Genomic DNA, 15102 nt, shown 5'->3' with positions numbered 1-15102 from the left:
CTGTCCTAGTCCTATTAGACCTCTCGGCGGCTTTCGATACCATCGACCATGGTATCCTGCTGCAGCGTCTCAGGGGATTGGGAGTGGGAGGCACGGTTTTTCAGTGGTTCTCCTCCTATCTCCTGGGACGCTCGCAGTCGGTGTTGGCAGGGGGGCAGAGGTCGACCCCTAGGACTCTCGCTTGTGGAGTTCCTCAGGGGTCGGTCCTCTCGCCTCTCCTGTTCAACATCTATATGAAACCGCTGGGTGAGATCATTCGTGGTTTTGGAGTTGGGTATCATCAATATGCTGATGATACCCAACTTTTTATTTCGACCCCAAACCACCCCAGTGATGCCCTCGCTGTGATGTCCCGTTGCCTGGAGGCGGTTCGGGTCTGGATGGGGAGGAACAGACTTCAACTCAACCCTGACAAGACTGAGTGGCTGTACATTCCGGCTTCCCGAGACACCTGGGATGTTCCACCTCTTTCTATGGGGGGTGAGCTTTTACCCCCTGTGGATAGGGCTCGCAACTTGGGAGTCCTCCTAGATTCACGACTCACTTTGGAGGATCACATAGTGGCCGTGACTAGGGGGGCTTTTGCCCAGGTTCGCCTGGTGCGCCAGTTGCGGCCCTATCTGGACCGGGAGGCCTTGTGTACGGTCACTCATGCGCTCGTGACCTCTCGCCTAGACTACTGTAACGCTCTCTACATGGGACTTCCCTTGAAGACTACTCGGAGGCTCCAACTGGTACAGAATGCGGCCGCGAGAGTTGTCTTGGGAGTTTCCCGGTACTCCCATGTTACACCTTTGCTCCGTGAGCTGCATTGGTTACCAGTTGTCTTCCGGGTAAGGTTCAAGGTTTTGGTTATGATCTTTAAGTCCCTACATGGCATGGGTCCGCGATACCTCGAGGACCACCTGCTGCCGGCGTCGACTCCCCTCCGCCCTGTGCGCGCCCACAGAGAGGGCCTCCTCAGGGTGCCTCCTGTCAGGGAATGTCGACTGGTGGCCCCCAGGGGGAGGGCCTTCTCTGTGGGTGCTCCGGCGTTATGGAACCAACTGCCGGTTGAGCTCCGGATGGCATCAGACCTCCGATCCTTCCGTCGCGGGTTGAAGACCCATTTATTCGAACTAGCGGGTCTGGCCTGATGGGGGTACTTGGGTTTTTTATAGGTTTGTTTTATTATTCTGGTTTTAACTTGGGCATTAATTTAATTATCTTTTAATGTTTGTACTGTTGTTTATATTTATGCCCTGTGAACCGCCCTGAGTCCCTTTGGGAGAAGGGCGGTATAAAAATCTCAATAAATCTTAAATCTTAAATCTTATACCAAAATATGGGTTGATGGAAATGACTAAAATGACCTCCAGTATAACCTGAACTCCTATTGAATAGCATATTAATGCTGTTATCTCTCTCTCTCTCTCTCTGATAGATATATAGATATAGATATATCTAAAATAGTTTTAGATATATATAGATATATATATGCAGACAGATATAGATATATATACAGAGAGGCACAGAATTCATATACATATAAGTATGCACTCATATACATCGTGTGTACATATATACATATATTAATGCTGTATGAGTGTTCATATACAGTATGTGCAGCTGTATATGTATTATATGTACACACACACATGTATTCAAATTTTTGTGACTGACAAAGAGTTAAAGGGAGACTAGTCTGCCTGCAAGTATATGCTAGTATCTATGTATGTGTGTGTATATATAATCTACTTGTATGTAAATGTATATGCACATTTAAATATCCATGCATCTGTATGTGTGTATGTAATATATCTATGTATGTACAGATATATTGTATAACGGGTATATAAAGTTTACATATGTATCTTTGTATTTATGTATACACACGTACCATTTTTGTATTGTTTATTCATTCATTCATGAAGGTTCGGAATTATTATTTTTTAAACAAGGATATAACACAGAAAGATGCTTGAAGCCAAGTGAGACCATGGATCAGTCTGACTCAGTATTGGCTCTGTTCTCTCACAGTGATCCTCCCAGCTTGCAAGTTCAGCCTTTTCTGAATTCTGGCTAGATCTTCTAAGGCTTGAACCCTTCTTTTTTCCCAACACAAAGGACACAGCAGACACTGAATTACAGTCCCACTCACAAGGGTGGCAGCAGCGAGAACTAAATGATTACCAGAATCTTAAAAGAAAATCTCAATGGGGAGGTTGATTAGACTTTCAAAATTCCTTCCCTGCTGATATGTGCTTTTATGATAAAAAGTAACAACTGTGTTTCCCCTGAAAATAAACCCAGGTCTTAAATTATTTTTTGCTCCAAAAGACGTATTAGGGCTTATTTTCCAGTTAGGTCTTATTTTGGGAGAAATACGATACTAAATGTGTCTGTCTGTCTGACGATCTTAATTGGGGCTTATTTTGGGGGGGGGGCAAGGTTTATATTACGAGCATTCTGAAAAAACACGCTAGGGCTTATTTTCCAGTTAGGTCTTATTTTGGGGGAAAAGGGGAATTTTATATTTTAATGAAACTGGAAACATTGTCCATCAGATTATGCTACATGACCCCCAAGATCCGATCCGTGTTTTTTTTGTTTTTTAAAAATCCCTGTTCACAGATTGCTTCTTGGCAAATCAGAGCAGGGAAAGGTGCTTTATTAATCGGGTGCAATAAACAACAAAAGATCACCGGGACAGTCTCCCTTGGACATGGTAACGGAGAGCCAACCTTTAGGTAGCATCATGAGATGGGTCCCAGGAAAGTAAACATGTAATTCTAGTTCTGCAAACCAAGGGATAAAACTCCACAAGGAATTGGGACTGAATTTAGCTCAGGAACTTCGATGAAGTATAGAGTGAGCCAGGAAAGAAACTCTTGGCTGACTGCAGTTTTGCACCTTTCCTGCTCTGACATCTATTGAATTTTTACTGTAGCATCAGATACAAACAGTCTCAAAAGGTTATGCAAGCGTAAAGGAGTTAGTCTTTATAATACCACCAGATGCCATTTTTTCCCTTTATCAGCTTAACATCAAGGCAGATCTCTTTCACCAATTATTACAGATAACAAAACCTGTTTTTTTGTCTTCTGCGTGCCCACATTCTGGCATTCTTATCTTTGGGATGTTTAGCAACAAAAGCCTGCGTGTAGGAATTTTTACCATCATTTCTATGCTATGGATTGTTTTGTATTTTGTATTGTTTGGTTGTTCCAAGCCGCCCAGAGTCATTGAGAATTGAACAGCATACAGGTTTGATAAGCTATAAGAGCCGTGGTGGCGCAGTGGTTAGAATGCAGTGCACTGGTTAGAATGCAGTATTGCAGGCTAATTCTTCTGACTGCCAGCAGTTCGATCCTGACCGGCTCAAGGTTGACTCAGCCTTCCATCCTTCCGAAGTTGGTAAAATAAGGACCCAAATTGTTGGGGGCAATATGCCGACTCTGTAAACCGCTTGGAGAGGGCTGTAAAAGCACTGTGAAGCGGTATCTAAGTCTAAGTGCTATTGCTGTTGCTATAATTATTTTAATAATGACGGTGGTGGTTCATTGCACAGTCATCAAGATGGCATTTTTAAACAACTATCAAGTCTTTTTCATGGACTTGGGACTGATACTATTTTTGTTTTCTTTTGCCACAATCATTTTACTTCTATTTGCAGATCTTTGTATTTTCTGATTTCCTGCCAAGTACTTTCTCTTCTATTTAGTTGTCTCTAGCTATTACTATTATTATTATTATACATACACACAATGTGAAATAATAGTTACCAGTTTTTTAGCCTTCATACACAGAGTTCTTCCCAAGAACATAGAATGTTTGAATGTATTGGCATAGTATGTCTGTGGATCCAAGCAGTGTGGCCTTAATTGACAGACGAAAATGTTGTCACTGTGCAGATTTTCTAAGTTTTTTGGGGGTATGACACTCAATGTTGCAATAATGACTTAGACTACCATGGCTGATTTATGCCATAAACTTTCAACTTCAATTTTCAGATCTCGATACTTTGTGATTTCTCCAATTCTTGGTCTTCTATTATCCCCCTGGTACTGGGACGTCAATTATTTTAATAGGACCTCAAGTTTCAATACCAGACAAAGATTTTCTTGAGCTCAATTCAGCTCCTGGTGTCTACAAGAATAGATGCACATTGCTCCTTGGCACCAGGACAACTGTAGTTTTCCATTGCCTTCTTTTGGGGCGTTTCCCCCCCCCACATAGAAGTTTGGGATTTTTCTAGTGTTTTCCTATCCAACTATTAACCAAAGTCAACTATTTTTCAATAGACCTGTGTCATGTGCCATAAACACAATCATATACTTGGATATGGCGCATGGCATGGAAAAGAATTCATTTTTTCCAATCCAAGAAAGAAACCAAAAGTCAGAAGAGATGACTGAGGTGAATGAAATTTCTGGCACAGCCATGAAGTGTTCTTAAGGAAGAAAGGGGGAGGAGAGAAGGGAAAGCCTCTTACTGCGTTTGCTTTTGTCTTTATTCAAGAGCAGTCGCAACTCCTGTTCCTGTTTTCCAGGGACGGTGTCTTGGGGCGGAGGATCCATGGGCACCTGCAGAAGATGATAAATGAAAAAATGAATGGACACACAAAACAAGGGCTGGCCATTTCTTCAACCAGGAAGAAACCATGATAAGGCAGGTCAACTGATGAATCTGGCTTAGGAGGATAAGATTCCCCAGTTCCTAGCCAAGGGAGTTACTGATGGCAGCTGCCATTTCTCCCAGGACAGCTCATATGACATCAGAGTCCATTCCACACTGTCACAATGTCTCAGTGGGGAAGTATTGGGGAAGGGGATCACACACCATGCCAAGAGACAAACTGCATCGAGTAACAGAGAGGTCAGTAGGTTCGCAGGAGCAGATTTGGTTGAGGACCCTGTATGTCTGTGCAAAACTGAGCAAGTAGGTCAGAGCAGTTGGAACCTGACGGGCATCGTAAGGTGACAGTGGTCTTATGGTCAGAAAGGAGACAATCAACAAATTCCTGTCAACTAATTAGGTCCTACTTGCCCATTGCAATTGTAGGCTGGAGGTTCTCTATAGGTGTCGATTAAAAGCTACAAATCTGTTAAGATGTTATAATTTGCCTTCCCCATTCCTGTACTCACTTTCAGCAATATGAGATATCAGTGGGACATGAGAGATGTCAAAGCAAGGGCAGTTTTTCTTGCCAAGGCTGATTCATCACTAAGATGGAAAGGGCTACTGGTTGATAGCATATGTTTTCACGCCTAAAAGTAAGTCCCTGAAGGAGACGGGCGTTAAAGAAATATGTAACATAAATAATTAAAAATAAGATTCTAAACTTCCTTTCTCAAAGCGATGCCTACCAGCCTATTTTGCACCCATCATCTCCATCATTGGCTGTGGTAGCTGAAACCATTGAGATATGTTGTCCAAGAATCTAGAGAGTACCGGGTTGGAGGGAGCGTTCCAGGCATCAATCTTAGTGAAATCAGGTCTGGTTGCAAAGTTCTACCTACTAATTTATAGATTCTATAAGTGCCACTAGACCCTATCCCATAGCCCAGGGGTAGGCAACCTTGGCTCTTTTATGACTCGTGGACTTCAACTCCCAGAATTCCTGAGGCAGCCATGCTGAGGGGAAAGGGAGAGGTTTCCAAGCTGAGCCATGGCTGGCTCAGGAATTCTGGGAGTTGAAGTCCACGAGTCATAAAAGAGCCAAGGTTGCCTACCCCTACCATAGCCAGTTCTTATGATGGTCAATGAGTAATTCAATGACCTCTGACCTTGACAGGAATCCTCAATTCCTCTGTATAACAGAAGTTCAAGTAGGTTTAGAGATTTTAGTCTAGAAACCTAAACCCTGCCATGAAACTCTGAACTGCTGTGAAGGGGGTTGACATATTGGTCAATTCTATACCTCTGTAATGCCGGTTACATGATTTTATCTCAATATATCGTTTAATGTGGGTCTCGTGTTAAATCCATTATCAATTTCATATTCCTGCATCTATCTTTTTCCAGGAAACTTTAAAACACGTCAAGACAATGCTGGACCCGAGATTGTCTTCTCCCTAGACTCTATCTGCACCTCCCCTTCCTTATTTCCCAGGTTGACCCTGAACAACATAATGGCTGCACTAACCCGCAAGTGCGGGCGAGTAAGCTGTTCCACTTGCTGTTGATGCAAGCTTGCTAGGAAGAACTGGTGCTGTAGCTGCTGTGTCTGCTTCAGGGCCAGTAAAGCAGTGTCTGGGCTGGGTTTGGCAAGACGCTGTCCAATCCGCAGGTCCATGGGGATGGTCTGGGGAACCTGCAGGGAGACGCAGAGCTTCACAGCACCTCCTGAAACACAAAAGAAGATTGGTTAATACCTGCCCCCACCTGATTTCTGGATGGAAGTCTAACTTCTCCAGGTTAGAGTCATGTTCCACGCTGGGGTTCTTTTTTTTTTCTAGAACCCCAGCTCTTCCCACTTCCAAAAGTTGGAATCAGAAACGCACTAGTGCCTCAGAAAGCTGCCCAACCCTTGAGTCCCACTCTTCATTTGAAATGCCTAGCAGTCCTCCTACATTCTAGATAAAAGATGCTTGGAGTAATTCGAATTTGATAAAAGTCTCACACACCCGATCTGCTGTTCCTAGGCTAATACGCACATCAAAGAACTTCAGAACGTCCAGGCAGGGGAGGAAAATGTACCAGATTGAATAAGTATGTACTTTGGGATTTAGAAAGCAGGTGGCAGCACCTGGTTGGACCTTCTCTGGGTTCAGCACCAAGCAGGGTTGGGCCTGGTGACTACTTAGAGGGCCACAACCAGGAAAAACTAAGTAACATATCTAGACTTGGAAGTTGAAAAATCTTCCCAGAAGGGAAGACAGTTACTAAAAAAAAAACCCTGCAAGGTGGTGTCACATACACCTGTATTGGCCATTACAAAAGGACATTACTGTTTTTAAAGGGAAACTATGCTCTAAATTGCATCTTGAAATTGGAAATCATAATTTTCAAATTAAACATTGCCTATTAGTTAATATGAGAGTGGGGCTTGGCAGTGTTCAGCAAAACACCGCTGAACTCACATACATCAAACGTTTTCAGCCAATCTCAGAAGGTCTCAGGAAATCCAATGGATTTCTAACACGTCACAATTGCGAATTGATTAAGGTATTTGTATCTGTCTCATATGAAAATGCAGCCTACTCTATATAACATTTGCCTCCTTCTCTTGCCCGCATCCCAATTCAAATCAGTCTCCCTACTCTACTGCATCTGATGAGACTCAATACAGTTGTGTATGTACTGAGAAACACTTGAGTGTTTCATTTTTAACATGAAAAAACTTCTATCAGACAAGAGAAAGAAGTAGGTTCCTTGAACATCACTATTTTCTAGAAAATAATTTATCAGTCTCAATACTGATTCTGCCAAGATACTTACTAACCAAGCAACCTAAACATGCCTCACATCTTGGATGTAAACTAATTTATGCAAACAAATAATGTAATTTTGCACAGGATGATGACTACCTTCATGTGTTGTTATTCAATTTATTTTGCATTGCAGTTTAAAATAACGATAGCCTATCTTTCTGCCAAAAGACCTTTATGATATATATTCCAATAAAATCAAGGCACCATGCAATCAAACACCCACACAGGCACACACGCATATCGTATCATACATAAACAAATTACCAGGAGGAAAATATGTAGGCAGTTAATACCAAAAAAAATCATGCTATTACTTGCCCAAAATTCTAACAAATAAAATAGATTCTATCTATTATCTAGAAAACAGCAGGAAAAATTGCAGATGAGCAATTCCAGGTATTAAGTTTACAATTGTGCCTTTCTCTGACAGACACCCACTTAATTTGCTAAAGATGATGCCACTTAGGAGAAAGTTTTAGAAGGTTACAATCCTAGTGATTGAGCAGCATCACATACGTTGAAAAAAAATAAAAAGATGGATCACTGATTGACAGGTGTTGCAAGTGGAGAGTGGAGAGTGAAACAGAAGTGAAGCCAGGAAGAAGTGAGAGTCCTTTTTTTCTAGCCACAGAATGAACACTGGTGAGAGAGAAATGCAGACTTCATTTTCTAAACTTAATTTCCACCCCCACCCACCCCCATTAATTTGATTTATATCCTATTTCCACCCCCACCCACCACCCCATTTATTTGATTTATATCCTACTTTTCGTTCAAAAGCTGAAGGCAGCACTCCCATCTCTCTTCGCCCGCAACAACCCTATAGAAGTAACTATGATTGAGTGTGTGTGATAGGCTCCAAATCACCTCAGCTTCCATGGCTGAGGGTAGGCTCCAAATCACCTCAGCTTCCATGGCTGAGGGTAGGGACGGGTGAGGGTGGGGGCCCTAAATTGGGATTTCCCTGCTCTCCATCCAACACTTTCATCTCTATACTACACTGGCTCTTGAAATTGTAGTTACAAGAAATGTTTCAAATCAATCAGTCAGCCTGGATGTCCAGAATCACCCTGCATAGTTGCTTCCTAGACAAAACTGCTCAAGTCCAAAGAAAATAAGCAAGACTCCAATCTTTCTTAAAACTTTTTGAGAATGATTAAAATGGAAGATGTAGATATGCCTCAAATCCAGTAAGTATCTTAGCGAGCTGACCAAACAGCATAGCTATGCTGGGTTTTTTTTTTGGCAATAATACGGAAGGCATTTGGCGTTACATTCTTCTAACTTCCCAATTTGGCCTTCAGATCTACCGTAAGCTTGTCTGATCTAGTTTAGTTTTTTTTTCTTTCCAAGATCAGCCATGTCAAGAAGGTATTTCCACCTACTAGGCAGGGCAATTAACCAACTTCTCCCCCTCCTTCTAGACATTTAGCTGCAACGAATATGGAACTCATTCTGCGTACTTCAATTGTATTACATTATACCTCACCTGGGAGATGGCTTGAGAACCACATATTTCATTTAAAAAGCTTCCACCCACTGTGACTGGAGAGACAGAGGAGAAAATACAGGTAGTTCTCGACTTACAACAGTTTGTTCAGTGGCCGTTTGAAGTTACAACGGCACTGAAAAATGTGACTTATGACCGGTTTTCACACTTACGACTGTTTGCAGCATCCCGATAGTGATGCAATCAAAATTCAGAGGCTTGACAACTGACTCATATTTATGACGGTTGCAGTGTCCTGGGGTCATGCGATCCCCTTCTGAGACCTTCTGACAAGCAATGTCGATGGGGAAGCCAGATTCCCTTAACCACCGTGTTTACGAACGTAACAACTGCAGTGATTCGCTTAACAAAATGTGGCAAGCGAAGTCGTAAAATGGAGCAAAGCTCACTTAACCACTGTCTCATCAACAGAAATGTTGGGCTCAACTCTGGTTGTAACTCGAGGACCACCTGTGTTAGAAGACAGACTGATCTTTTAAAGACATTTGCAGGTTTCTCTTGCTTTCTTGGACAATGGGCATTTTGCAGAGCTGAAAATGGCGTGTCGCAGACTAACTGTGGGCAGTGGCAAATCAACTCACCCGGTTATCCTGTTCTCGTTCCCCCATCAACTCTAACAAACTCTTCATAAGGAAGCCAGCTTAAAATTCCACCCCGTACAGCAAAACCACTAATCGCACCGTTTCCCTCCGAACACTTAGAAACAAGCCCACCAAACCACCCAACAGCAGGCAAAACACTTGCTTTTATAATTTCTGATACAATCTGGCACTTTTGCACTCCGCAGATAATCGGGAGAACAGCCAAAGTGAAAACAAACACACAGGCACCCACATGCATATATACACACATAAATTATCAGCCAAACCAAAAGAAATAGGCAGAAGAAGAGGGCACCACAAGAGGAAAAACAGAACAGCGTCAGCTTTGTCCAACCAGCAGGCCGGCTGGAGGCTCTTGTCTTTATTAAGTTAATTCCAACTTGTCTTGGTGGATTGTGCCAAGAGAAGAAGCAGGCTCAGGGGACAAGTAGAAAAACTTTTTTTTTTTTAAAAAAAGAAAGAAATTAGTTCCAAAATCGGGAAACCCTTTTTCCCAAACCAAGGATGTTATTTTCTGCCCACTCCAAATTAAATTCAGGGGCAACACAGGCATCCTGGGAAATGAATTTTATTAAGGATTGCCCACGATTAGAAAGAAAAAGAACATGATGCAACGTTAGAGAGAAAAGTTCAAATATATTTGCACTTATAGCTGCTGTGAATGTAGGAAGCTGCTTTTCTGTATCTTTCCCCCCCCCCTCCTATTTGTCTTCAAACTTTTTTTCTTTTCTCGTACTTCTGACTTTTTCTTGGATTTCTTTTTTCCTTCCTTACTTTATATTGGTTTGTATTGATTTTTTTTTATCTTCTTGTTGGAAAAGTATAAATAAAATTATGTACACTTACGGGTGGTCGGTGGCTCACGATCGCAATGGAGCCCAAACTTTCTGCTGATGAGACATTTGTGAAATGAGTTTTGCCCCATTTTATCAAGATCTTTCTTGCCACAGTGGTTACCTGAATCCCTGCAAGTTGATTAGTTAGTAACAGGATTGCTCAAGTGAATTTTTTTTTCCCCTCATTGACTTTGCTTGTCAGAAGGTCGCAAAGACTCCAGGGACCCTGCAAACACCATAAATACACGAGCCAGTTGCCAAGTATCCGAATTTTGATCAGGTGACCACATCGTAAGTGTGAAAAATGATCACAAGTCATCTTTTTCAGTGCCCTTGTAACTTTGAATGGTCACTAAATGAACTGTTGTAAGTCGAGGAGGACCTGTATCAGATCAACCCTCTATACAGCAGGCCCCTGATATGACTCGGTATGAATTGCTGCTATAGACTCAACCCGTTTTCAATCAGAAGGAATGCTCATAAAATGAGGTTTAAAAACCTGCTTTTCTTTCTAAGGACTAAAGACAGGTTTCCTGCTCTAGTTTGAAAACAGCGACCGTGAACTTCACTTCTGCTCCTATCCCTGAATGGCTGCCATTCATTCCAATGGAGAAACAGCCTCTTGTGATCTGCGGAAGAAAAACTCTGCAAGGTCACGATTGCCAACGGGCAACATCTGTCTGCAGAAAAACATACCGGTCTTTGCAAAACAGATACATCCGTTTACAGAAGGGATGAGACTTGCCAGCTGTCCATGTGCTTTACAGGCAACAGGCCCTTCCTTAACTTAAACCCTACCTGGCATTTCCAGGCAAGGACTCAGCAAACCTGAGCAAAACCTGGAGGGTTTGAACTACATGGGGGGGGGGGAGAGTCCGTTATTTTTCCCTACAAAGAGGTTTCCTACGTGATCCAGACATTTCTGTAGTTCAGAGATCTGTCTGACTGCAGTTCCAGTGATGTGATATGGAGGTTGGAGAGAAAAATCATGTAGAAACTGCAAACTTTTTTTTTTTGCTTTGAATGGCATTGAAAAAAGAAAAAAAAAAGAAAGAATTGGCCCCTCTCCGTCCTAATGTCTCTTGGTCTTCCTGAATCCATGCAATAAGAGTCTCTTGCTTGCTCTCTGCAGAGTCCATTGTATTAAGCCCACCAAGTCAAGCATTTTACTTTTCCTGTTTTGTCCTTGATCTTGAATCCTCTTTTATAAACAAAAGAACCTGCATGACCATATTGTTCCATGAGGGGGGGAAAAAAGAAAAACCAGAAGAAGCTCAGCTTCAGATAAACTCCATGGAGATCTCCATATATTTTTGTTAGAAACAGTATAGAAGTGGTTTATATATAGAATCCTTCTTGGGATTTTTTTTCATTCTCAAATCTAGCCCGCAGTCCTGGGTTTTCCTGCAGTCTCCCACTAACTAACAACAAGACTAACCAGATCTATCCCTGTGTAACATTTTCGAGATCAAAAAAAAAACCCGATGGTTGCATGCTGCCATAACATACTTCTAAATTAGCAGTAAGTCTTAAGTAAGTTGTTTTCCTTTCCGCTCTATGGCAATTAATCTGAAACAGCAAAGAGGAATCCAGCATATCTGAAATGAACAAAAAGTTATATTCTTCTTTTAAATCTCCTCTTAAAATGGTACGTGCGTCTATGTATCACACCACTACAATGCGCAAGTGTTGCTTTCCTCGTGGGGGGCGGGGGAGACCAATTCTGAATTTGAAAATGGCAATAGAAGATAAGGACAGATTTGCTTTTTTTTTCTTTCCTGTTAGCCTTTTCTCAGCTTTCACTTGAGACAAGCAAATTGTCCACACACCCCATGCCCCTCACAATTCATCGTGCCTGTTTTTGCTCTCAGAGAAACTCCTTAGCAATCCCCATCTATAAGCACATAAACACTCCAACAACTTTTTCTGTTTGCTCAAAATTGCCCAGTCTTGCAAGATTTTCCTCTCTAGGAAAAGCAGCTTATAGCTTCTTGTTACACACGTTTGTCAGAGGAGTTCTGCCTTTAAGATAAAAACAGACTTGTGCTTACTTTCTACAAGCAGAGGAAGGAGGTGGAGGGGGGAATAAAGTTGCAGTGGACTGAATCCCACCAGTAAGAATATGGGAAGGACTCTCTTTTTCAAATTCAGCATATATTATGTTGTATTGTATTGTATTGTATTGTATTGTATTGTATTGTATTGTATTATTATATTATATTATATTATATTATATTATATTATATTATATTATATTATATTATATTATATTATATTATATTATATTATATTATATTATATTATATTATATTATATTATTATATTATATTATATTATATTATTATATTACATTATATTTATTATATTATAATAATATTATATAAAATATTATTGGCCGCCCATCTTATCATACGGTAACTCTGGGCGGCTTATAGTTACATCTTCGTTAAAACAAAAATGTAAAAATCAAACCTTAAAATCACATGGGGAGGACGGGGGGGTGGGGGTGGGTGGCAGAGTGAGATGGGATGTGCTGATCCGCCACTGGGGTCCCAAGCCGACTGGCACAGCCACAACTTTGGGCCCTGATGAAAAGAAAGGAGGGTTGGGGCCAACCTCACATCAGAGGGGCAGGATATCCTAGAAGGCAGGAGTAATAGCAGAGAAGGCCCTCCTCCTCAAGCCCGCTAGCCTGAATAAGTGGGCTGGCGGGATCCGTAGCAGGCCTCCTCTGCTGTCACGAGTGGTAAGGGCCAATCCCAATGGGATGAGACGGACTCTCAAGTAACCTTGGACCCATGCCATGAAGGGCTTTAAAAGTGATCACCAACACTGTGAATTGAACCCAGAAGCGGTAACCAGCGCAGCTCGCGGAGCAGTGGTATCACAGGGATCATTCTTAGGGGCCCCAAAACGGCCCCACGGTTATATGATCAGCAGAAAGAAATAATGAAATTATTCTGGTAGGTTTTGTTGCTCTCATTGTATCCATGTTTAGCAGGCAGGAGTTCCTTCCGAATTCACTGGACTTTACCCTTGCTAGTAAACATGCTAGACCACAGCCCATATCTTTAATTCATACATCAAGAATCCAACCTCTGAACGTTCCCTTAAAGGGAAGGTTGTTTGTGAAGTCTATTTTTACCAGATTTCCCAGACTGCTTTTAGTCTGGATTGCAAGTACTAGCTAGTCCTTGACTTACAACAGTTTGTTTAGTGACCATTCAAAGTTACAATAGTACTGGAAAAAAGTGACTTATGACCATTTTTCACACTTATGACCATTGCAGCAGCCCCAGGGTCACACGATCAAAATTCTGATGCTTGGCAAATGACTCGTACGAAGGTTGCTGTGTCCCGGGGGGGTCAAGTGATTGCCTTTTGCAATCTTCTGACAAGCAAAGTCAATGGGGAAGCCAGATTCACTTAACAACCATGTTACCAACTTAACAACTGCAGTTATTCCCTTAACAACTATGGCAAGAAAGGTCATAAAATGGGGCAAAACTCAATTAACAAATGTCTCACTTAGCAACAGAAATTTGGGGCTCGATTGTGGTCGTAAGTCGAGGACTACCTGTACCGCAAATCCCTTCCGGAGTGGTTAATTGGGCTGAGCGCTGATAGATACCATGCACATTTTTAATAAATAAAGTCAGCGATGACGATGCCTGTCCTTCCTGATATGGTGGCTTTCTATCTGCAGGGGAGTCTCTCTCCTCCCCGTAAATCCCTTCCCAGCTGCCAATTGTACGAACTAATCCTGTGGCAAAAGGTGGAAAGATGGAAGGAGCAGCAGTTTTTAGTACCTTCATCTCCTCATCTTTCCCAGTGATGGTTACAAAAAGGGCTCCTTTCGTCATGTCCCTGGTTCTGTTTTGTGGAGCTGGATATACAAGGGTGGCGGTTTAATGAGGCATTTCGCCTCCTGCAGATTCTCCCAAGAGCAGCTGCTGCCTTGAAGCCAGGGCCTGGCAGCCAGCTCTGTGCACGCTTCCAACTAATGGATTCCTGGAAATTCACTTTTCTCTGCAACTTCCCTCTCTATTTACTGAATTTTCTGAAAGGGGACCATCCTGACATAAAGTGGTGGCAGAAAGAGACAGAGAGAGAGAGAGAAGCAGGGGGGGGGGGAGAGAGAAGGGGGGAGGGAGGGAGAGAGGGGGGGGGCTTCTTTAGTTAGTTTAGTTTAGTTTAGTTTATTAAATTTTTATACCGCCCTTCTCCCGAAGGACTCAGGGCGGTGAACAGGGCATATAATAAAAATACAAAAATACAAAAGTTAAAATAGAATTAAATTAATGCCCGAAATAAAACAATAAAATATACAAATATTTAAAACCCTAAATTAACTCCCCATCAGGCCAGGCCAGCTTGTTCGAATAGGTGGGTCTTTAACCCGCGCCGGAAGGAGCGGAGATCCGGTGCCATCCGGAGCTCAACCGGCAGCTGATTCCACAAAGCCGGAGCGCCCACAGAGAAGGCCCTCCCCCTGGGGGCCACCAGCCGGCATTCTCTGACCGGAGGCACCCTGAGGAGGCCCTCTCTGTGGGAACGCACAGGGTGGAGGGGAGTTGACGCCGGCAGCAGGTGGTCCCCGAGGTATTCCGGACCCATGCCATGTAAGGACTTAAAAACCATCACTAAGACCTTGAACCTCACCCGGAAGACAACTGGTAACCAATGCAGCTCGCGGAGCAAAGGTGTAACATGGGAGTACCGGGAAACTCCCAAGACAA

At 42.5% G+C, this 15102-nt stretch overlaps 1 protein-coding gene across 3 annotated transcripts in view; it reads right to left on the bottom strand.

Moving 5' to 3' along the window:
* The window catches only part of HDAC7 (histone deacetylase 7), a 252155-nt gene that overhangs the window by 65001 nt on the left and 172052 nt on the right, over window positions 1-15102 (bottom strand). For all 3 annotated transcript variants that reach the window (XM_081321844.1, XM_081321842.1, XM_081321843.1), the window contains 2 exons: window positions 6128-6327; window positions 4475-4565 (listed from right to left, as the gene is read on the bottom strand). In XM_081321844.1, the coding sequence (XP_081177970.1) occupies window positions 4475-4565; window positions 6128-6327 (291 nt within the window). The remainder of the gene's footprint in view (window positions 1-4474; window positions 4566-6127; window positions 6328-15102) is intronic.

The sequence above is a fragment of the Vipera berus genome (genome assembly GCF_964194415.1).
Source record: "Vipera berus genome assembly, chromosome: 2".
NCBI classification, from domain to species: domain Eukaryota; kingdom Metazoa; phylum Chordata; class Lepidosauria; order Squamata; family Viperidae; genus Vipera; species Vipera berus.
This window is presented reverse-complemented; position numbering and strand designations above follow the sequence as displayed.